Source organism: Procambarus clarkii, chromosome 23 (assembly GCF_040958095.1).
Source record: "Procambarus clarkii isolate CNS0578487 chromosome 23, FALCON_Pclarkii_2.0, whole genome shotgun sequence".
In the NCBI taxonomy this organism is placed as follows: Eukaryota; Metazoa; Arthropoda; class Malacostraca; order Decapoda; family Cambaridae; genus Procambarus; species Procambarus clarkii.
Genome location: NC_091172.1, coordinates 7,741,527 through 7,763,988, shown reverse-complemented (window position 1 = coordinate 7,763,988; position 22,462 = coordinate 7,741,527). Strand labels below are relative to the sequence as shown.

Below are 22,462 nucleotides of genomic sequence, written 5' to 3'. Positions count from 1 at the left end.
TTGTTTATTTATTGCGACTGAATCTTTTCTGACACAATGGACACTCATGAGGTCTAGTGCTTGGATAAGACTCTACTGCTGCACTACTATATTAATAAACTTACTGAGATATGAGGCGTTGCCTCGCTTTATAACCGACAGACAAACTTATAGAATATTAAAGTCACACAAGCATACAATTGACCAATTATATACCGAAATAACCTCAATATACTACTCTGCTTGCCGGGTGCCTGTCTGACAGTGTGCCAGACTTGATAACTCTCTTGTAGCGAGTTTAGGCACGATATTTTATATCGCAGAGTTGCTGTATGATGTACTAGTAGCGTTGCTACGTGATTTTTCTTTAACTGCGTTGCAGAAAGATGAGGGTTGATGGTGAAGGTGGAGATAAGTCACTGTGTGCTCCACTCTACACTTATAGATATAAATGTTCTAGGGATTTTCCTTGTAGATATATTGTCCAGGTACTCCCCCAGTTCTAGAGTGTTCACTGGTGATAAAGATAACTAGATAAGGTGTCCTAAGCCAAATAATGTTCGCTAAGGATCCGTCACTGTTCACTCAGTTGTAAACAAACGCGAAGTGCCCCGGGGTGTCGTAGGCGCTTCTTGTTCCCGAGATGCCCCTCCCTTTCCCTTGAGAAGGGGTAGCTTTTCAATGAATATTGATTGATTATTTTCACTGTCTAGACTTATGATAGAGATAAGATGTGATTATAATATAATTAGATATAGGATTTAAAGATTATAAGTAGTACTTGATAGTACCACTGATTCTTATTTAGGATTCGATTTATAATCCCTACCGGAAGCGATTAATGTTCCAATAGTTTTTTAATTAACAAATCCTTCTAGAAGCTTCTAGATCCTTGAGAGATCATGCACAAAGTCACGTAGGCACCTATAGGGCCCTATGTCGTACGTGATCCAAGTGGCATTGTCATCTAGGATCAAGATGCATAATGAATCTATAATGATTCAGATTTGATTTGATATGATTTTGATATGATATAGATATGATTTAGAAATAATACATTTCTTGGATGATAATATAGGTAGGTGGGTAAAATTTCCCACATCTTCGGCCAGGGAAGTAGACTCGAATGCCTCCATCGCCACACCGAATGGGGCATCCCTCGAGGCTGCCCGAGTCTCAAGACCAACTAACCCCAGGCCCGACTCCGAAACCCTCAGACGTTTCGGGGCCGGAAGCAGGGCAGGGGGACCAGAACGAACAACAGGAGGGGAAGAACGAGGAGGTACGGACTGAACCATGGTCGGTGCGACCCCCACCTTCAAGTCCGGGGTCCCTATAAGCAAAACGGGGCAGCCGCGGGGCATCCGGGTGAGTAACCAACCGAGTGCGTTGCAACAAACGAAACCTAGAATGCAACACCTGCGCAGCCTGTACTCGAAGATCATCCGCAGATTGGGTAAATTGAGTCATCAGCAAGCGGCAAAACTCACAGGACTCAGGGTCGAAAGTGTCATCGAATCAACAGGCAGCGTGATGGAGGCAAAAATAGTGAGGGTCGCCCTGAGACCAGGGGACCGAACAACCCTCAAACTCGTATGAAGCGAGGAGGAGGACGCCAGGGTCGCATCCATCGGACCCACGCGTCCCCTAGGGGATTCCCAGGGTCCAGCTCCCCCCTCCCTGGAAAGGGGGAGCAGCGCAGACAGCGGCTCGGCAACGGGTGACGTCACACTAGTTTGCTTGTTTTTGTTTGGGGAGTTCTATCCACTCGTTCGGCTTTTGGTAGCAACATTTTCACCAGATTAAGGGTTTGTTTTGGGATGCTTACTTTTCTGGATGCCTGACGCAGTCGATGGCAGACATAGAATGCTTCCAACCACATGGGGGCTTCTATAGGCCATTGCTCCCCTTGCCTCTTTGAGGGGGCCAGGTTCTGGCCATGGTCCCTGGTAGGCCCAAAGAACTCCATTACACACGACTGATGTCAAAGTCTGTCATTAGCATATCAGCCTGGATAGCTCCAGGGAGCCGTAGGGGTGCTCCCCCAGAAAATATATATATTTTTTTTTGGGTGGGTGGGGGGGGGGGGAGGGGGGTTTAGGTTTTTAGTTTTTCCTCCTTTGTTTATTATTTGAATTTGTTTTAACATTTATATCCTAGAGAATGCATACACATCCCTATGTGAAGCCAGAGTTAAATTGGTCAACAAATAAATCAGTTACAACTCTCAGAACTTTGGACTTCAAATTTTTTTTTTTTTGCTGATTTTTTTTCACAGATTTCAAACTCTATTTTCCTTGTTTCTTTAGGTTGTTTTGGTGATTAGGGACCAGAATAGTTTTTTTTTACCTATATAAAGTATAACCTAAATATATTCCCTAATTCATTATAATTATAATAATATAATTATCCCTATATTTTGTTTTTTGGGGGGAGTATTTTTTCTTGACTTCATTTCTACACACAGTGACCTACAACTTTCACATACTGTACTTGAGTACGTATGACAAACAACGTTTATAACAACATACAAGTCAATTCATGAATTAGAACTGCCTTATTCATTGTCGATAACTTCAACTTCAATTATATCTACAGCTAGAATTTCAACTTACTTCAGTATCCAAAAATCTAGTTTCTGACCGATTCTCACACTTTTTACATATAGTGTGCACAGCTGTCTGTGCTACAATCCCCTATAGAATGGATTTTTCATAAACTCTAAACATTTGGAGTTATAAATTTTTGGTTGTTTAAATTTGCGCAGATTTCAAATGCCATATTGACAAACTTTTTAACAGTAAACTACACTGAAACCTATATTCTAAATATATGAAAATGAAGATCATATGCTATTCTGAGAACATAATAACACCAAATGAACAGTTGGTGATATTTTTATATTTTGGCAGCTAATTTCAAAATCAGAAGTTTTCAATATTCAATTTTATAATTATTTTTTATTTTCTTGTTTTTCAAGTTACACTGGTATAATTTAGACAAAGTTGGAGCATTTGCCTAGTAGATTATTCACAAAACATTTGAGTTTCAAAAATTTAAAAAAAAGCTGAGCTCAATGTCACACATCATATGAGGTTTTGTGCAGTTTAAGGGTTAAAGTTGCTCACCTTTAAATGGCAACCCAGGTGACCCAAACCCCAGCCAGCTAATTCACAATCTTTATAGAGAGAGACAGAGACAGACACCCCAAAACTGGGAATTGGGAATCTCAGTTTGACGGGTGTTCCTATAGTGGGAGTTCGTATAATGGGTACTCCCTGTATTACAAAAAAAGAATTAAATTCCCTATTCTATTTCTGCTGACAAATACTGTTTATCTCCTTTCTTCAGATGCATCCAAGTAATTATAAATTCATTTACCTTTTGATTGCATTTCTCACAGTAATAAGCATTGTCACCTTCAAGGAGTTCTCCCTTAACAAACTGGTCCAAAGAGTCCTGAAGATCATGGCACTTTGTGACAGTAAGGTTCAGGGCTAAAAACGGTTCTTCTCTTTCATATCTGAAATAAAAGATATCAGAATTACAATATAGAAAATCTTCTTTCCTCACATTTTAGTTGAGTAAAATTGACTGAATTGGAACTAGCTATGAATAAAACATATACAAGAAAAATAAGTTCCAAATATATCCAAGAACATTTTGCAGGCAAATACAAAGTGTGTGTTAGAATTTACATGTAATTACCAAAGTGCAGTTACAAGATGAAGCTACGGTCATCTCTTGTCCTCTCTGTAATCTTCATTTGAAGCTTACTCTGGTATTAACATACACTACCTGCTCATTTAATTTATTCCATCCTTTTCCCACTTAATTTGCAAAAGAGTATTTAAACATATATGCTAAATAGTAATGGAGATTGATAGAATTGATGAAGAATAATTTAAAAAAAAATCCAGAACGAGGACAGTTTCAAAGTAAGGAAACAAAGCAGTCGAAAAAAATTAGAAAGTTCACTTCTGTGAACAATGGTAGACTGTTGGAACAAGTTAAATGAGAAGGTAGTGGAGGCCAAAACTGTCAGTAGTTTCAAAGTGTCATATGACAAAGAGTACTATGAAGACAGGACACCAAGAGACATACCATCTGTGAGAACACTGGAACCCCCCCCCCCACATGGACCACCCAGAGAGTTAAACCCCCAAGAACCCCAGGAGACGAACCACCCATGGTGTCCTGGGTGGTTTCACCATGGATGCTTTCCTGGTGAAATAGTAGAATGTCATTTGCTCTTTGCACCTCTGTGAGGAGAAAGCCAGGTTCTGGCTCTGGTCTTGGCAGGACAAACAAAACTCCCACAGTTGATGTGACTTGAAGTATGGAGACATGTGGCTCCACAGAAAACTGAGAAAAAGAAAGCGAGTGTGAGCAAGAGAGAGAAAATAGCTGGAGAAATTCACAGCACAGCATAATTTGATGTATACCAACAAACCTGTGAGGACAGTTCTGACATAATCTCTGAATGGAGTAGACTCCTTCGAATCGCTGAGCAAACACGCTTTCTCTTTGCTGACTCTTCAAATAATCATCTATCTGCTCTGTCAATCTTGTATAAAATTCAAATGCATCTAGGAGGAAAGATATCATTGTTACACTACAGTTTATATTTAAGGGATATTAGATGAGCAAATCTCTGTTAATGTACTTTATATAAGCCAGTGAATTTAAACATGATATAACTCAAAAGAAAAGTGCACTTCCTACATGTAGTTGCCTCTGTACAAACATATTACCCCATTACTTTAACTGGGTAACTGGCAATTACCATTAAATTAAAATGTGCGTTACATTTATTGGCAAGAATATATTAAAACAATATTTTGTTTTTAAAGCATTAACAAAGCACATAGTAGCTGGATATTTAAATTTACAATAATAGGGCTGCACATGATGTTTATGACCAATGGTGATGTGACTATGGCTAGTGATTTCCATATAATGAAAAACAAATTAGCTCAAGTTAACATGAGTATATACTATTGGTTGCTATTAACCACTTAACTGTACCAGCCGAGTATTCTCGGTCGGCGGGAAACTACGCCAACCGAGAAAACTCTCTTTGATTTTTCGGTACCCATTCTAAATGCGTACGAGGTTGGTTGTGTATGAAATGGACTCTTAGGACCTCCAGTGAGAGGCAGCCATCTTGGAAAAAATTCCCAGAATGCCCTAGGGCTGCTGGCTGGGTTAGTTCTGAGTGAGCAACCATAGGTGGCGCACGCGCCTCTGGCTCCCAAACACCTGTCCGACGCGGTATTGAAAGATAATGCTGTCAGAGAAATTCAAACCTTATTGTTTGAAGAACATACGGGTCATAATATTGGTGAAGCTAGGCGCAATAAGGACCTAACACAAAGGTCGGATGCAAGTGATATAGCACCTATGAGGGTGATACAGTGAGCGTATCCAGTTGTAGCTCTGAGTGTCACCCTTGCAATCCTATGCTATCTCCAATTTATTTAGATGATACTGTACATAGATGAATCATTTTCTGTGTTCAGTGATGATGCACCATGGACTACTTCGTTGATTATCACTCACTTCCGCAGTACTGAGTGTGTAATACAGTGTGTTACTGTGTAGTGTGTGAAACTGTACATATTGTAATTTTAGTGAATTTTTAACAAGTAATATTGCAACAATAAACATTTATTGTGGACACATTACTGACATATGTATCACAGTTCCATAGAACATTATGAAGATTCTACTGTATACATAATCTAAAGGACACAAATATGCATCATATACGATAAAAAAAAAAAAAAAAAAAGCATTAGAAATACATAAAACAAATAATTGAAAATATATTTGTGGCAACTCCCGGTGCTTGAATGGCCCGCACGACCGTGTCTGGGCGATTCATGCACGGGCGACCAGGCCCTGATGATGTCACAGCACACCTTGTCCATGTCCACACAGCCAAAGTAAGTGGAATTTGATATTTATTTTTACATAGACATGTTCAGGGATGGGAATTTATCATTTTACGAAGAAAAAAGAATTTTTGGGGAACACTATTTCATGCGCACAGGGGAAATTTCACAATAAACTCGGGGCAGCACTTTGGTTAACCAAATTGTTTATGATCACGAAATGTCAAAATATCAATGAGAATGCATTACAAAAATCCTGCTAGCAGAGCAATAAAATTCAAAAGGTGGGAAAAGGTAAAGGAATAAAATACAAACCTTGCTGTTCCCTGACGTTGACTGGTTGTCCATCCATCCTAAAGCATTTCCAAAATTTATCTGGCACATAATACTGTAGCTGAGACTCCATGAGGTGGCCAAACACCATCTGCAGCTGATAGAACAAACTGAAAATATTTAAAACAAGAGAAGCTAAATTCAGGATGAATCTTTACAAATAAATGTATCAATATTAATTTAAGAGTACATGAACATTATTATTATTACCCCATTTCTAACTCAACAGAAGAGCATTACCGTATAGGTAAAGATTAGTGATACTGTACTCAAAACCCAGCACCAAAGATAATGAAATGTTACTTTCTGGTAGAGTCCCAGTGACTCCCTGAAGCTATCTTGCTGAGAAGGCACCACACTAAAACGGTAACATCAGTTGCAGGAGTTGTGTTGAACTACAAGGTACCCGAGCCAGAACCAGGCCGCCCTCACAGGGGCACTGGGAGTGAGTGACAATTTGCCATCCCACAGGGAAAAGCATCCACAACATCAGGAAAGCTTTGCACACAACTGCAGGGTTCACAGAACACAAAACTTTCAAACTACCAAACAACCCCACAAACTATTAACACTGAACTAAAAATTCACACAAACTAACTTGAAATTTGTTAGTACCCCAGAAAGCAGTTTAACCCTTAACATGCTCAGGGTCTAATATCCTGCTATCCACACAGGCGCATGTCATTTTGAAAAAAAAAAAAATTTTTTTTTTTTGCTAATCTGTTAAGTTCTGTTCACTGATCACGGGAAAAATAAAAAAAAAATTATATTGTACTTACTTTTGTTGCAATAGAGCCGAGAAGCTCTGCGATGACGTCACAATCTGCATGGTCGCTCATGCAGTACACGCCCGGGAGATGTTGCGCGCGGTCCTCAAACAGCCAGAGTTGCCACAAATATATTTTCGCGCTATTTATTTACAATGTCTAAGCGCATTTTATCTAATTTTTTTTCACTAATTGTGTTTCAAATACTGTTTGAACATATTTTGTATCAATAATTGTTGCATATTTGAGTATACACAGGCGCACACAAATGTTTTCAATTACGGCAATATAATATGTCATTACAGTCTATTATATTATATGTTCTGCTTATATGTTTACATATTTACACACTCGCACACGCTATACACACTTTGAAGCACACTTAGAAGGTTTCTAGACTGTGGTAGTCATTGAAGCAGTCGACAGCACATAATGGGATACCACACGTTTCACACCATGTTTGCACAAGCTTCCGTTTCTTGTCTCTACGTGTCGTTGTTTTACACACCAAGCAATCACGTTGGGCTATTGCACGCTTCACACCAGGTGGCAAATACTTAAGTTTGTGTGCTAGGAAGCCTTCAGTGTGAGCGAGGCGTGGAGTACCAGCATGCTGCAACAGTGGGTTTATGATGGGCCGCTGAATACCTGGGACATCTTTTGCAAACTTTCCTAATAACTGTATTGCAGCATCAAATACAAAGTCACGGAAAGTGGGCTTACGTCCAGTTCTCACAAGGTACATGTTGAAACAGTTCAGCATGCTCATGTCCACACTTCCAAAATGTAGACACCTGAGGAGTATCTGAAACCTGTCTCGTGACATATATTTCCCGAATAAAGGTGTTGGTATTGTCTTGTCCTTGCTCCAATAGTCATTTATTGCATGTTTGTGACAGTGCTTCATCAACAAACAGAGTGCCAAAAACACATACATTTCCGCCACTGTGGTATTTTTCCAACGCTGCAGTCGTGAAAATTCTGTGATTTCCCTCTCAATCAGGTAAGCAGCATGCAGGTTCGTTTGGTGTACAATGTATTCCATGAGTGGTTCATCATAGAATGCTGTAAAATATTCCATCTCAGCCATGTCCTCACCTTGATTAGGGAAAAGGTTTGTAATCCCTACATCTTTATCGTCAAAGTGAGGAATATTAGGAATAAAGTCGTCACCATCACTCCACTCAAGTACACCAGGCGTCCTGCGAGATGCAGAGGAAAGACGGCGAGGAAGCGATGCATACCGGCGACCAGGAGCTGAATACCGTCTGCGAGAAGCACGGCGGCTACGTGCACGTGAGGTGGGTGCACGTGAACACGAGGGTCTTGGTCCCTCATGTGGTGCCATGCGGTGGCACTTGGCTGGGCGAGATGCTGCTGACGCGACAATTTCTCGCCCAGTTACACCACTGGTACCAGCCACAGGCTCAATAAAACTTTGATCTGAGTCACTAAACCCAGAAAAGGAGTCACCTCCCTCTGACTCGTCACCCTCAAACAGAAAATATCCACAGGAACTGTGAGGTCGTGGTAGAATTGGGGTAGAAAATGGGCGAGGAGGCATGGGAGAGCGTATAGGCCTCGCCATGGCATGGCGGTCATTCTCACTTTCACTGCTGCTGCTACTATCTCCCGACAACTGTGTATAATCCTCATCGTTGTCTGAATCGTCAAACACACTTTCTTCACCTTCAGAGAATAATTCGTGGGCTATTTGGTCTGGGGTGAGGGACTGAGTGATGCGTGCTCGTGAGGCGTTTGACCGTGCGCTCGCCATGGTGACTCTCGCTAAACTGAGGCCTCCCATGCCATCGGAGCGTGAGCTGGATTTTTTTTCAAAATGGCCGCTGTTTACTAGAGCCCCTGGGCAGCGTATGGGACCCCCAGCTACACCGCGGGCCATTCAAATCGTGCGCGGTACCCATACACTTCATATGAAGTGAAGCGCAGTTGACTGGTAAAACGATTTACACTTCATATGAAGTGATGCGCACTTTAAGGGTTAAGTGAGCAGACATGCACAGATGACCTCTTGCAAATGTGTGAAAGATTTGCCATAAACCACCAAATGGTAAATCCAACAAGGAAAGAAAATAACTTTGATCATATTTTTACAATGATGAACTGATTTGAGACATGATGATTACAAATACATGTTACCAAGATCACAACCAAATTGAAGTTCAGATATGTATGGGTAATAGATCTATGCAGCCAGACTCAGATCCAAGGGAAGAATTCAGGAAATTGAATTTCAATAACAGATTAACCAGAAAAAAATAAACCACGTCCTCAAAGAAATATGCTGGGAAAGATGGGTAGATAATGCAAACTTAAACAAGTACCTTGAGAAAATAGGCACAGTAGCACTAGAAATATATGCAAGTCACAAACCACTAACGAGAATGAGAAAAAAATGTAAACTGGAATGAGAACGGTATTCCCTCTATAGGCGATGAAAATAAATTGCAGAAAATCTTAAACACTCAGCTCTATCCCAAGTATGACAAAGAAGGATATGTAGAGAAATAGAAACAATGGAGCTAAGATTGCACGAATCATATAAAATTCAGGAGTCAGCAAGAGCAAAAGGCCATAAACAATATAGAGAGGAATCCAAAATACTTTTTCTATGTAAAATTTAGAACAAACACCACATTATGCATTGGACATTTCCACAAGAGAGTGAAGGAACCTTCACAGATTACAGCAAAGAAATGAGTGAAATACTGAGGTTACAGTATGATCCTGTTTTCAGTAAATCCCTGAACATATTGCAGACCAATAATCCAAAAGAATTCTTAATGAATGTGACAACACCACAAAGTCATATATCAGATATTAAATAACCCCTCTTGATTTTGAAATAGCCATAGACATCATAACTTTATACTGGGATATATACTTTAGACAGGGATACCTAATAATTAAAATACTTGAGATGAGTCAGATGACCTGTGTTTGTAAACAAGAAAATTAGAATAGAGATAAATCATACACGTTACACATTGAGAACTTTACCTTTCTTCATTTTCATCATCACTACAGACAGCAAGAATGTCCTCAGGTACTCCTGGAACCAAGAAGAGATGCTGAAGGACTGAGTTCATATAGCATGTTGCACCTCCATTCTTTAGACCTACATAGCCACTAGCACATCTGCCATCTACAGCTGGTGCATACTGGGGAGTAAAAATGACAATTATACACCATTTATGGACAAATAGCAATGTGTGTTATATTTTGAATCATCATCTAACCTTTATGTATAATGTGAGTGTGTGATGAGAATGATGTTTGCAGATATTTTTTTCTGGAGGGGCCAAACAATGGCTCACTGAAGTGGTGCCACACCCATGCATCTCATTAGCCCTAAGAGATCAAATGGCCTACCAGAGACCAGAGCTAGAATCCTACCCCTGCACAGAGGTACATGGAACAGGAGGTTGTTACTATCACACTCACCAAGGAAATATCTAGAGAGTAAGCAAAACAAAATAGACAACTGCAGGGTTCATAGAGAAAAGAAATGTAGAAACAAATGACACCACAAACTAACCACAGAGCAGTTAGGTTGAAACCACTAATTAGAGCCAGGGAACTGGCCAACATGATGCGAGTCAGATGCATCCTACCAAACCCACCAGGTAGGGAAGAGGAAGTGAGGATGGGACCAAGGTCGAGTTGACCAATAACTCCAATTCCAAGTCCCTGCCTGGTTGGGCAGCCAACCGGGCACATAACCTAGAGTATTGCAGGACCGAAAACCGGTGATGCTAAACACGCGCAGCTTGAAACTTCTGGGCTACGACTGAAGAATGGTAAGAATGGGACTTGTTCACCCCAAGAGCACATGGGGGGGGAACAAGTCTCACATAACTGGGTCATAGGTGTCACAGACCAAACAAGCAGCATGGCAGAGGCAGAAAGAATGAACGTCCCCAAGTGGCATCAGTGAAAAACAAGTCAATTCGCACAAAGCAAAAGTGAGCACAGAAGAGGTATCCAGGGTACCCACAAGACTGCAGAGGCTTTCTGGGGCCTGCAGGGTGAATGAGTCCTGCAGGAATTCCAGGCAAAAAAAAAAATAAAAAATAAAGACTCGACTAGACTAGACTCTGAGGAACAAATAGCCTTGGAGAAACCTCGGTGTGCCTTTCAACACCTGTGGAAAGTGCACAGAAGGCCAAAAACCCAAGCAGGGTCTAAAGGGCCCCAAGGCCCCCAAAGTCAACCCCTCCCCCACCCCAAGAACCTCCCCATGAACCTGGGGCTGAGCCGTCCTCCAAACCCCCAGTCTCTAAAGAAAAGGCAGGAGAAGCCGAGAAAGCAGGAACGAAGGCGGCCCACTGGTCAGACCCATAAGCTCTGGCTGGAAGAACATGCTCGAATGCCTCCGTCACCACACTGTAAGGGGCATCCCCGAAACCACCCGAGTCTCAACACCAACTAAACTCTTGTCCCAACTCCGAAACACTTAGACACAACGGAGCTGGAAGCAGGTGAGGAAAGGGAGGACCAGAACGAACAACAGAAGGGAAAATACAAGGGGGGTGCGGAGCGAACCAAAGTCGGAGCAACTAACACCCCCAAGGCCTGGTCCCTATTACCAAAACGGGACAGTCTCGGGGCATCCGGGGTAGCAACCAACCTAGCACGCTGCTGCAACCTAAGATGCGCATGCAATGCTGAAGCTGCCTGCACCCGAATATCAAGCTCAGTAGCCTGGGTGAATTGGAGAACATGCAAACAACACCACTCGCAAGACTCCGGCTTGGAAGTGTCACCAACCCAACAGGCAGCACGATGGAGGCACAACCGGTGATTGTCACCCTGAGACAATGGGACAGAGCAACATTAAAACTCACACAAAGCAAGAGGAATCCCAGGGGTCGCATCCATCGGACCAAAGAGCCCCGGTGGAGTTTCCCAGGGCCCTTAGTCACGTATCTCGCTAAGGAAAGCCCAGGCGGGGTACTGGCTTCCCTTAGCGCCCAAGAAAACCGAGCAAACTGCTAAAGCTGAACCCCCAGGACGTGATCACAGAGGCCTAGTGGAGGACCACTGAGATATAATGGTGTGTGACCAAAACCATGGGGCAGACCCCCCACCAGGCATGGAAAACAAAAACAAAAGAAAAACCCCGCAATAGGACACTATGCCCAGGCAGAACAGAGCCGGCCGCTATGAGAGGTGACAACTAGCTGCACAGTACCCTGCACCCCAACCAGTGACGAAACTATCCCTACCCAGAGGCAAACAACGGTGCATGCAACACCACAGCTGACTCTAAGGGCGGCCAATCTCCGAGCAGCAAAAGACCTTGCTGAGGTAGACCCCAAGGTGACTTGTGGAAGTTGACCCCAAGCCCCAAGGGCAGTAATTCAAGGGCACCTAGGGAAAAGAACCCTAGGCGCATGCAGCCCGAGTACTGTACGTACTTGTGAAATTACTCATGGCACACACACTATCACAGGACAGAACCACACCACAAGGCACAGAACTGGAAAACACAGAAGCCAGAGGAACATGACCTTGCCAGTTCACATCAGCCACAGAACTAGAGGTGTGGATAGCCAGCACGGGGGTCTAGGGCTCTGCCTTCCCCCTCTCAGGGAGGATGAGGGGGGGGGGTGCGTAGATGTCGACACGATGACGTGGTGACATCATGCTCGTTTGCTCGTTTTCCTTTAGGAAGTTCTGTCCACTAGTTAGGCTTTCAGTAGCAATATTTTAACCAGAATAGGGGTTTGTTTTGGGGCACTTACCTTTCTGGGTGCCTGACCCAGTCAATGGTAGACATAGAATGTTTCCAACCAGACGGGGGTTTCTATAGGCCATTGCTCCTCGAACCTCTCTGAGGGAGGCCAGGTTCTGGCTCGTGGTCCCTGGTAGGCCTAGAACTCCATGTACATTGACTGATGCCAGGGTCTAATACACTCTTATCAGCCTGGTTAGCTCTGGGGAGCAGAAGGGGCTCCCCTCAGAAAATAAAAGAGATAAGACCTGCATTGAAAAATTCACTTAAACTTTTATTATAAATGATTTAACTACTGTATATTACAAATAAATTTCTCACCTCAAACTCCTTTAGTGAGTCTGGATTGAGTGTATGGTGCAAGGACACAAGATGTCCAGTAAGTGTTCTCATGTTCAGTTCAGAATGAATCACTAAATGAACAAGGAGTTGATGAGCTGCTAGTCGGGACTCCTTGCCAGTGCACTTGGCCCAATAATTTCTACTGGCACTTAGTGAGTCCTGCTCTGATCCTCCCTCCATAACCAGCTTGGATGCGGGGAACAGATACTCAAAAACAAGGATAGGAATGAGGGTAGCACCTGCAATAAACAAAAATTGACCCATTTAAATGTCTGCAGCACAATTTGCTATATTTCTGATAATAAACATCAAGAGTAATTTAAAAGAAAAAGCTTTCTTCCTAAGCACACAGATCACAACAGCAAGATATATCTATCAGAGACTCTTTGGAGCGGTCTGATGGAACTGAACTATCATCCTCGCTCACTCCAGATGCAAACATTACCCACTAAACCACAATAGGCTTATGAGCAATACAAATCCAACCGAATTTACACACAGTTTGGATGTACCAAGTTGTATACAAACTAAATATTTACATGATACTCACCCACAGTCAGGTATAGGTAATGAGGTTCTCCACCAAATGTTCCTGTCAATACACAGTTCTTACCCTTATCTATAGAATTACATTAATAACCCAGTATCAAGCTTTATGTAATTCGTAGACATAAAATGTTTCATTAAAACTACAGTATCCACTCAATTTAACGGCCTCTTTTATACCGATCTGCCGGTATTAACGACCGGTTTGGGAGCCCAGTATCTAGAGCCTGCTATACCGGTCTGCGGTCGATATTACCGACAGTCGGTATTGGGTTTGTTGTGGCATCAGCGTCTCCTCACATGGCGACCAGGCCGCCACCGACCTGGATCGTCCAGAGTCATATATTACATCTTAATTTTCTTTTAAAATGATTCACTTTAATGAAGAAAATTGTAAATTATTATTAATAAAATATTTTGAAACAGTTTTTATTAAGCAAAAGTCTTTGTTTTCTTATTAAATACCTTTTATAGTATGTATAGGCACTAGGTATTTTTTTTCCCACGGACCTAGTATGTACTCCGCCGGGCCATGTGTTCCCATTGTTTACCGTGAACTCGCGCGGCTAGCTTCAATTGTGAAGGATATTACTGTACTGTAATTGTGATCTTTTTAATTTACAAAATGCCAAAAGTTACCCAAAGGAAGCGCCTGACGGTTGCACAGAAGCTGGAGTTAATTAAGAAACTTGATAAAGGATATTCTCATGCACGAGCAGCAGCAGAGTTTAACATCGGGAAAAGTACAGTAAGTGACATCAAGAAACAGAAGGATACTCTATTAAAATATGTGAGCACAACAGAGTGTGCTACTTCTGGTGCTGCATGTTCGAGAAAAACAGTAAAGTCTGGTCAGTATCCACAATTGGATGCTGCAGTGTATAAGTGGTTTATTCAGCACCGCACAATTGGCATGGCAATAAGATTTGAAGAGCTTAAAGTTGCAGCAAGTAAACTTGCAATTCAATTAGGTATAAAAGATTTCAGTGCAAGTGATGGGTGGGTTGGAAGATTTAAGGCTCGGCATAACATTTCAAACACCAAAAAAATTTCTGGTGAGGCGTCAAGTGCTGATCCCACTAATGTTGATTCATTCAAGGCTAAATTAAACGAGTACATTGTCAGTAATAATTTAAGCAAATATCAAGTATATAATGCTGACGAGACTGGGTTTATGTGGCGAGCTGTACCAAGTACATCCTTAACCAGTAGGATGCAGGAAAATATTCCTGGACGAAAGATAAGCAAGGAACGGCTCTCAGTCTTGCTCTGTGCTAATGCTGATGCCTCTCACAGGACAAAATGTGCCGTGGTAGGCAAGTCTAAAAATCCTCGAGCCTTAAAAAATATAATGCAGGCATTACCTGTAATATATTACAATTCTAAGAAATCATGGTTTAATCAAATAATATTTACGGACTGGTTTGAAAACCACTTTTGCAAAGAAGTCAGAGAATTCCAGATCAACAAATGTGGAATAAAGGCCAGTGAGGTTAAGGCATTGTTGCTGCTAGATAATGCCCCTGCTCATCCCATTAGCAAGTTAATTTCAAGGGATGGCAGAATAAAATGCATGGCACTTCCACCAAACACAACATCCTTGATCCAGCCCATGGACCAAGGTGTTATCCTTGCTGCTAAACGTATGTACCAAACAGCAATGCTTGAAGATGTTTTAGTTGTTTTACCTAGCGAGGAAGATGAATTGACAGGAAAGGATACAAGGGCTCAAAGAACACTAGAAAATCTAAAAAAGTACACAATCAGGGAAGCAATATTCCACTGGGCTAGGCTTTGGAATAAAGTGAAAGAAACCACACTAACAAATTCATGGAAGAAACTGTTAACAGAGAGGCCTAGATGTGAAGCAGCAGTATCTGATAGTGAATTCGAAGGTTTTGAAAATGAAGCCAATGATTTTGAAGGGTTTGAAGAAACGATCCGAACAATGTTGCTCCAAGCTGGTCAGGGTGTACAAGTGAATGATATCAATGAATGGTTAGAAAATGATTACGATCCTGGTTATGAATTGTTAACTGAAGAACAGATTGCGCAAAGTGTTCTCGGAAATGACTCTGATGACTCTGATGATGACTCGGACGATGTTGGTGAGGCTCTGCCTAGAGGTGTCGGATATCGGAAAAGATTGGAACAAGTTGAGGAACTCATTGAATATTCAATAAAAAGTAAACATGAGGTTATTGGAAATTTTTATGTACACCTTACAGCCTTAAAGCAATGTCTCAGAACGTTAGCCAGAGAAAATCAGATTCAGACAAAAATAGATAAATTCATGATTTCAACGGTTTGTGAAAAATCTTCGTCGACAAGCGATGCTGCACCCGTCGATGCTGAATTACCATCGACAAGTCGTGTAGCATCCGCCAGCAATGAATGCTCTACAAGCCATGCTGCACCCGCCGATGCTGAATTCCCATCGACAAGTCGTGGAACATCCGCCAGCAACGAATGCTCTACAAGCCATGTTGCACCCGCCGATGCTGAATTCCCACCAAGTCGTGACAAGTCATCCACTAACGATATAAAATATGATTGAAAGGCATATAAATTAGTGTAAAAAGTGTTGATAGAGTACAGTATTGTAAGTGTTAATGATTAATTAAGCCTAGACAAAAAGATACTGTACAGTGTAAATATACAGTAGAAATAATTGTCAATAGTGAAGTAGAATTAGAACTCATGTGAATTAGTAGTAAGGCTAGCTGTTGTGTGAAGTGAGTGCCTGAAAATAATTGTACATATAAAACAAGCGCTGCAGAGGATGACGTAATCATCACAGCTTCGTAATCTTCAGCTTCATTAAAAGTAAGTCAATTTACCAATTTTATTATAGTATTACAAGATATTAATTGTTTTTTTTCAACAAAAGCTACATATTAGTCTCTGCAAATGTATATTCTATCGTCAGCAGAGAAAAGGTGAGCTCAAAATATTTCGTCTTGGCTAGCTCTCAGTGACAAGGCTCGATCGCCATTGTTATGGCATGGCCGCCACAGCCTGTGTTGTAACATTAAAAGTAAGTCAATTTACCAATTTTATTATAGTATTACAAGATATTAGTTGTTTTTTTTCAACAAAAGCTACATATTAGTCTCTGCAAATGTATATTCTATCGTCAGCAGAGAAAAGGCGAGCTCAAAATATTTCGTCTTGGCTAGCTCTCAGTGACAAGGCTCGATCGCCATTGTTATGGCATGGCCGCCACAGCCTGTGTCGTAACATTAAAAATACATTACCTGCACTGTTCAGGGTAAATCAAAACACATCTCTAAAATTTTATTAAGACAATATTAACTCACTGATTGATACATGAAATATTTTTCAATACAAAGGAATGAATCAATTTTTTCCCACCCATCTGGACTTGATCAGAGCGTGTTCACACATCATCCATGCAGCAGCCAGCAACTGGCTTAATCGTCGGCCGTGCACTAAATTGGAATGCAATTACACAATGAACTTTATTTAATTTTAGTTATACAGTATCAAATATATCCTACCTGAATGTTACTTGAAAAATTACCCGACCCGACTTAACGTCGGAAATAACGGAGCTCCGTAAATAACGACTTGGGCTCAGCCCCATATAGGCTGTTAAATTGAGTGGATACTGTACAACTCTAGGCATTCTACACATATATATTCTATAGGAAGTTAAATAATTACAGACTCACCGGTTTCTTCCTTGTTAATTCCTTCACATGACAACAAAGCAGTAATAAGAGTCAGATGGCCTGCCAGCAAAACATTATCAGCACTGCGCAAAGTCGGTATGCCAGACTCCGGTCTTTCCCGAGCAGCTTCTCTAGTGGCGTTAAAATTTGTGAGCCACCCTATTTCATCTTCTAGCATCTGATGAACATTGATTCCAAGCACTTCTTGATCATGAGCACTGAGCCCAGATAATAGCTTAGACCTGACAGAAAACAAAAAAATTATTTATGTAAAATAAATTATTGTACATTCCTTTATTAAAAAACCAGCGTTAAATGTAATGAAACGCCATTTTCTGGGCGAGACCCAGAGGCTCCCAAGAACTATGCCGGGATGATGTGTATATATTAGACTATGGCAACAGTCAATCAATGGAGTTCTAGGCCTACTGGTGACCAGTGCCAGAACCTGGCCCCCCTCAGAGAGGCACGAGAAGGCCTATAGACACCCCCGTGTAATTGGAAGCAGCCTATGTCTGCCATCTACCAGGACAGGCACCCAGAAAGTTAAGAATTCCAATACAAGTTACAGCTGGTTAAAAATTGCAAACTGAAAACTGAATTAGCAAGCAGAACTCCCCAATTGAAAACAAACAAACAAGCATGACATCGCCACAGCCACCGCTATCTGTGCAACTCCCCCCTCCCCAGGAGGGGGAAGGGGAAGGGGTCCCAGACCTCCTGTGCTGACTAGCCAACCCCAGTTTAGAGGCTGATTACCACAAACGTGAAAAAAACGCCGACCGGAGGGAGGGAGGAATGCCGGGGAGCCTCCAGGTCTCACCAAGAAAATGACGTTTCATTACAATCAACGCGGGTTTTCTGTGGAGAGCCTCCTTTGGCTCCCTGGAACTAACTAACCAAAGGTAAAGGAAAAAGAGGGACTTTCCCGGGAGGCGACTGCCACCCGCTCCTCAACTCGAAGTCTAGACAACCGACTGCACTCTACACCCCAAGGCTACACATGCCCGAGAAGGGCCAGGAACACGAACGAGGTACCAAGCGGCCAGCTGACTCCAAGGGCAGGCAATCACCGAGCAGTAAAAGACCACGGTGGAGGTCTTCCTCCCAACTTGGGGAAGATAAATTTTAGCCACAAGGGCAGTACTTACAGGGCCCCTAGGTAAGATAACCCTAGGCGCATGCAGCCCAAGTAATGTACGTACCTGTGAAATTACTCATGGCACACACACTATCACAGGACAGGACCACACCACAAGGCACAGCACTGGACAATGTCTGGAGCCAGAGTCATACGACTGCTAGGTCTCACATCAGCTTCAAAACTGGGGGTGGATAACCGGCGGCAGGTGTAGTTAAGCAGAAAGCAGCGTGGTGATGGTTGGGGCATCATGCCCGTTTGCTCGTTTTTAATTTGGGGATTTCTGTCACACAGTTCGGCTTTCAGTAGCAATATTTTAACCAGAATAGGGGGTTTGTTTTGGGGCACTTACCTTTCTGGGTGCCTGACCCGATCGATGGCAGACATAGAATGCTTCCAACCACACACAGGTTTCTGTAGGCCATTGCTCCTCATGCCTCTATGAGGGGGCTAGGTTTTGGCTCGTGGTTTCCGGTAGGCCTAAGTAAGTAATTATCAAAAGAAGGCACCAAACCAGGAAGGCTAAGTAGCACCATCAAATGCGCGGAATAATCAGAGGGCGCTAAATATCACCAAGGATGCCAATATGAGAACAGAAATGCATAAGGCAAACGATATCAAAAGTATCCAATTCACCAAGAATTCCATCGAGGGACAAGTGACTGCGAGGGACGGTCGGAAAGCATGACACACGCTCGTCCTGGAAGTCAGGACTTTCAACAAGGATATGCACGACAGTAAGAGGGACAATGCAATTTGGACAATAAGGAGCTGGGTGGCGCTCCAGTAAGTGTCCGTGAGCTAAGCAAGTATGGCTAAGACGCAACCGCGCTAGAGCCATTTCCCACTGCCGGTTACAGTGGCAGGAGGAAGGCCACGGGGACACTCAACGCTTAAGAGTACGCAGTTTGTTACCAACAATAGAAGACCAACAACCCTACCAACGGGCAAGGATGGAGGAATGAATAACTGGCTAAAAGTCGGAAAAAGGAATACCTTTACGGGAAACAGGACAGGAAACTGCCTCTCTAGCGGCAGCATCCGCACGTACATTTAAAGAAACACCAATGTGGCTGGGAACCCAGCAAAACTTTACGGATTGAAATTTACTTGAGATAAGAAACAGCCAATATTGAATCTCGATGACTACCAGATGGACAGGACTAAAGGGACCCCGAGAGCCACAAGGGCACTACCAGAGTCGAATACAATCACAAAGGAGAATTGACAACGAGAAAGCAGGAGACGGAGAGCATAGAGAATAGCATAAAGTTCCGCTGTGAAGATGTCCGGTAAGCCTAAGAACTCCATTCGCTTTGATTGATGCTACAGTCTAATACATTCATATCAGTCCGGATAGGGATAGCTTCGAGGAGCTGAAGGGGCTCTCCCCAGAAAAGGATTTCGACAGAGTTCCCCATAAGAGGTTGTTCTGGAAACTGGAACATATTGAAGGGGTGACAGGTAAGCTTCGAACATGGATGAAAAGTTTTCTAACATAGAAAAATGAGGGCAGTAATCATAGGCATTGTATCGGACTGGAGAAATGTCACAAGTGGAGTACCACAGAGTTCAATTCTAGTACTGGTAATGTTCATTTTCTACATAAATGATCTACCAGATGGAATACAGAAATATATGAATATGTTTGCTGATGATGCTAAGAAAATAGGGAAGATAAGAAACGTAGATCACTGTCATGCCCTTCAAGAAGACCTGAACAAAATAAGTATATGGAGCACCACTTGGCAAATGGAATTTAATGTGAATAAATGCCATGTTATGGAATGTGGAATAGGAGAACATAAGACCCCACACAACCTATAAATTATGTGGGGAAATCTTTAAAGAATTCTGATAAAGAGATCTAGGGGGTGGTTCTAGACAGAAAAATATCACCTGAGGACCATATTAATAAGAACATTGTGCGAGGAGCCTATGCTACACATTCTAACTTCAGAATTGCTTTTAAATACATGGATGGCAAAATACTAAAGAAACTGTTCATGACTTTTGTTAGACCAAAGCTGGAATATGCAGCAGTTGTGTGGTTTCCATATCTTAACAGTATCAATGGCCGTGGACAACGCTCACGTCCACTTTTTTTCTCGAGTCCTGGCCGTGGACAGCGCTCGTGCCCAATACAAAAATATATGTATAAAATTCATTTTTTATCCGATCGACTTCGGGATAGTTTCAAAATAAGCGCCCTTAGAGTACGCACAATTTGATACCAAAATGAAAGATGTAACACAAAACTTGATGTCAGAACATTTGAAAGATTATAAATACTGTACGTTTTTGGTCAAAATATTTAAATATTTGCTAAAAATTCTATTTATTGTGCTATTATCTTAAGACTAGTTTTAAAATGCACGCTTTTACATTGCGAACAATTTGATACCAAAATGAAAGATGTAACGCAAAAATTTATGTCAGAACACTGGAAAGATATAAATAATTTTGTGATGATGAGCATACAAAATTAAAATATTTGTTAAAATTCCAGTTATTGCTCTATAATTATGGGAACAGTTTTAAAATACGTGCCTATATATTGCGAACAATTTAATACCAAAATAAAAGACGTAACACGAAAATTGATGTTATCAAAATGAACGAGCATACACATTAGGTTGCGGTGTGCCAATTGCTCGTTTACGGGTAACTTTAGGCTTTCCTGCGGGGAATCCCGCCCGGGCTTTTGTACATTATATGCATACACACCTGCAGGTTATTTAATTGTGAACACAATGATACCAAAACGAACGATGTAGCATGAGAATTAAGGTGAGAAAACTGAAACGAGTAAACACATTTTACTGATTCTGCGCGCTCACAGGTAACTTTTGCTGAATTTAGGCTTTGCTATTGGAAGCCACGCCAGGCTTTTGGACATTATATGCATCTACACCTGAAGGGAATTCTATTACGAACACAATGATACCAAAACGAACGACGTAGCACGAGAATTAAGGTGAGAAAACTGAAACGAGTATACACATTTCAGTGGCGCCGCACGCTCGCCCGGGGCGTGACCTCTAAGTTGGTGGTGTGCATACCCGGCACGCAATAGTGTTAAGAAGCACATCAACAAACTGGAAAAGGTGCAAAGACATGCCACTAAGTGGCTCCCAGAATTGAAGGGCAAGAGCTACAAGGAGAGGTTAGAGGCATTAAATATGCCAAAATTAGATGATAGAAGAAAAAAGAGGCGATATGATCAGTATGTACAAAAAATACATAAATCGATAAAATTGATAGGGAAGAATTTCTGAGACCTGGAACTTTAAGAACAAGAGGTCATAGACTTTAACTAAACAAAGATGCTGAAGATATATAAGAAAATTCCCTTTCGCACACAGAGTGGTAGACCGTTGGAACAAGTTAGGTGAGAAGGTGGTGGCGGCCAAGACCGTCAGTAATTTCAAAGCGTTATATGACAAAGAGTGCTGGGAAGACGGGACACCACGAGCGTAGCTCTCATCCTGTAACTACACTTAGGTAATTACCAGTGTATCTTTATACTTTGTATTCATTGCTTACAGTTTATTTTTGTATTAATGTCATATTATCTAGTTCACCTTTGCATTACATAATAGCCAAGTATTTTCAAGTGCCAATTTTGTTCATTAATATTTCAGTAAATTGTTTAAATTATTTATTTTTTGATTTTCATTTGTTTCCACCTGTGACTTACACACACTGCAAGGCCAATAGCAGCATTTTTTTTTTATTTGTGTGTGGGAGAATCATACCATCTTGGTTCAGTATAGCTGCGACACCACAACCCATCACATAAATTTGGGGGCCTGTCCTAGGAGCTGTTCCTAGTACCCTTGCTTAATGTTGTGTATAGTTGTTTTACTTAGCTTTTATACTTTGCATTTTTTTCAGATTCATTTTGAGATTCACATACTGGTTACTGAACACATCTACTTTACAGGTGTACCAATTTGTGATCGACTTTGATCATGTGATGTTTTATGCACAAATTCATGCTC

At 41.7% G+C, this 22,462-nt stretch overlaps 1 protein-coding gene across 3 annotated transcripts in view; it reads right to left on the bottom strand.

Annotated features, from left to right (window-relative positions):
• LOC123764144 (ubiquitin carboxyl-terminal hydrolase 24) overlaps positions 1-22,462 on the bottom strand; it is a 167,919-nt gene that overhangs the window by 64,280 nt on the left and 81,177 nt on the right. For all 3 annotated transcript variants that reach the window (XM_069329848.1, XM_069329847.1, XM_069329849.1), the window contains 6 exons: positions 17,318-17,559; positions 13,056-13,315; positions 9,998-10,158; positions 6,192-6,319; positions 4,433-4,568; positions 3,361-3,502 (listed from right to left, as the gene is read on the bottom strand). In XM_069329848.1, coding sequence (XP_069185949.1) covers positions 3,361-3,502; positions 4,433-4,568; positions 6,192-6,319; positions 9,998-10,158; positions 13,056-13,315; positions 17,318-17,559 — 1,069 coding nt within the window. The remainder of the gene's footprint in view (positions 1-3,360; positions 3,503-4,432; positions 4,569-6,191; positions 6,320-9,997; positions 10,159-13,055; positions 13,316-17,317; positions 17,560-22,462) is intronic.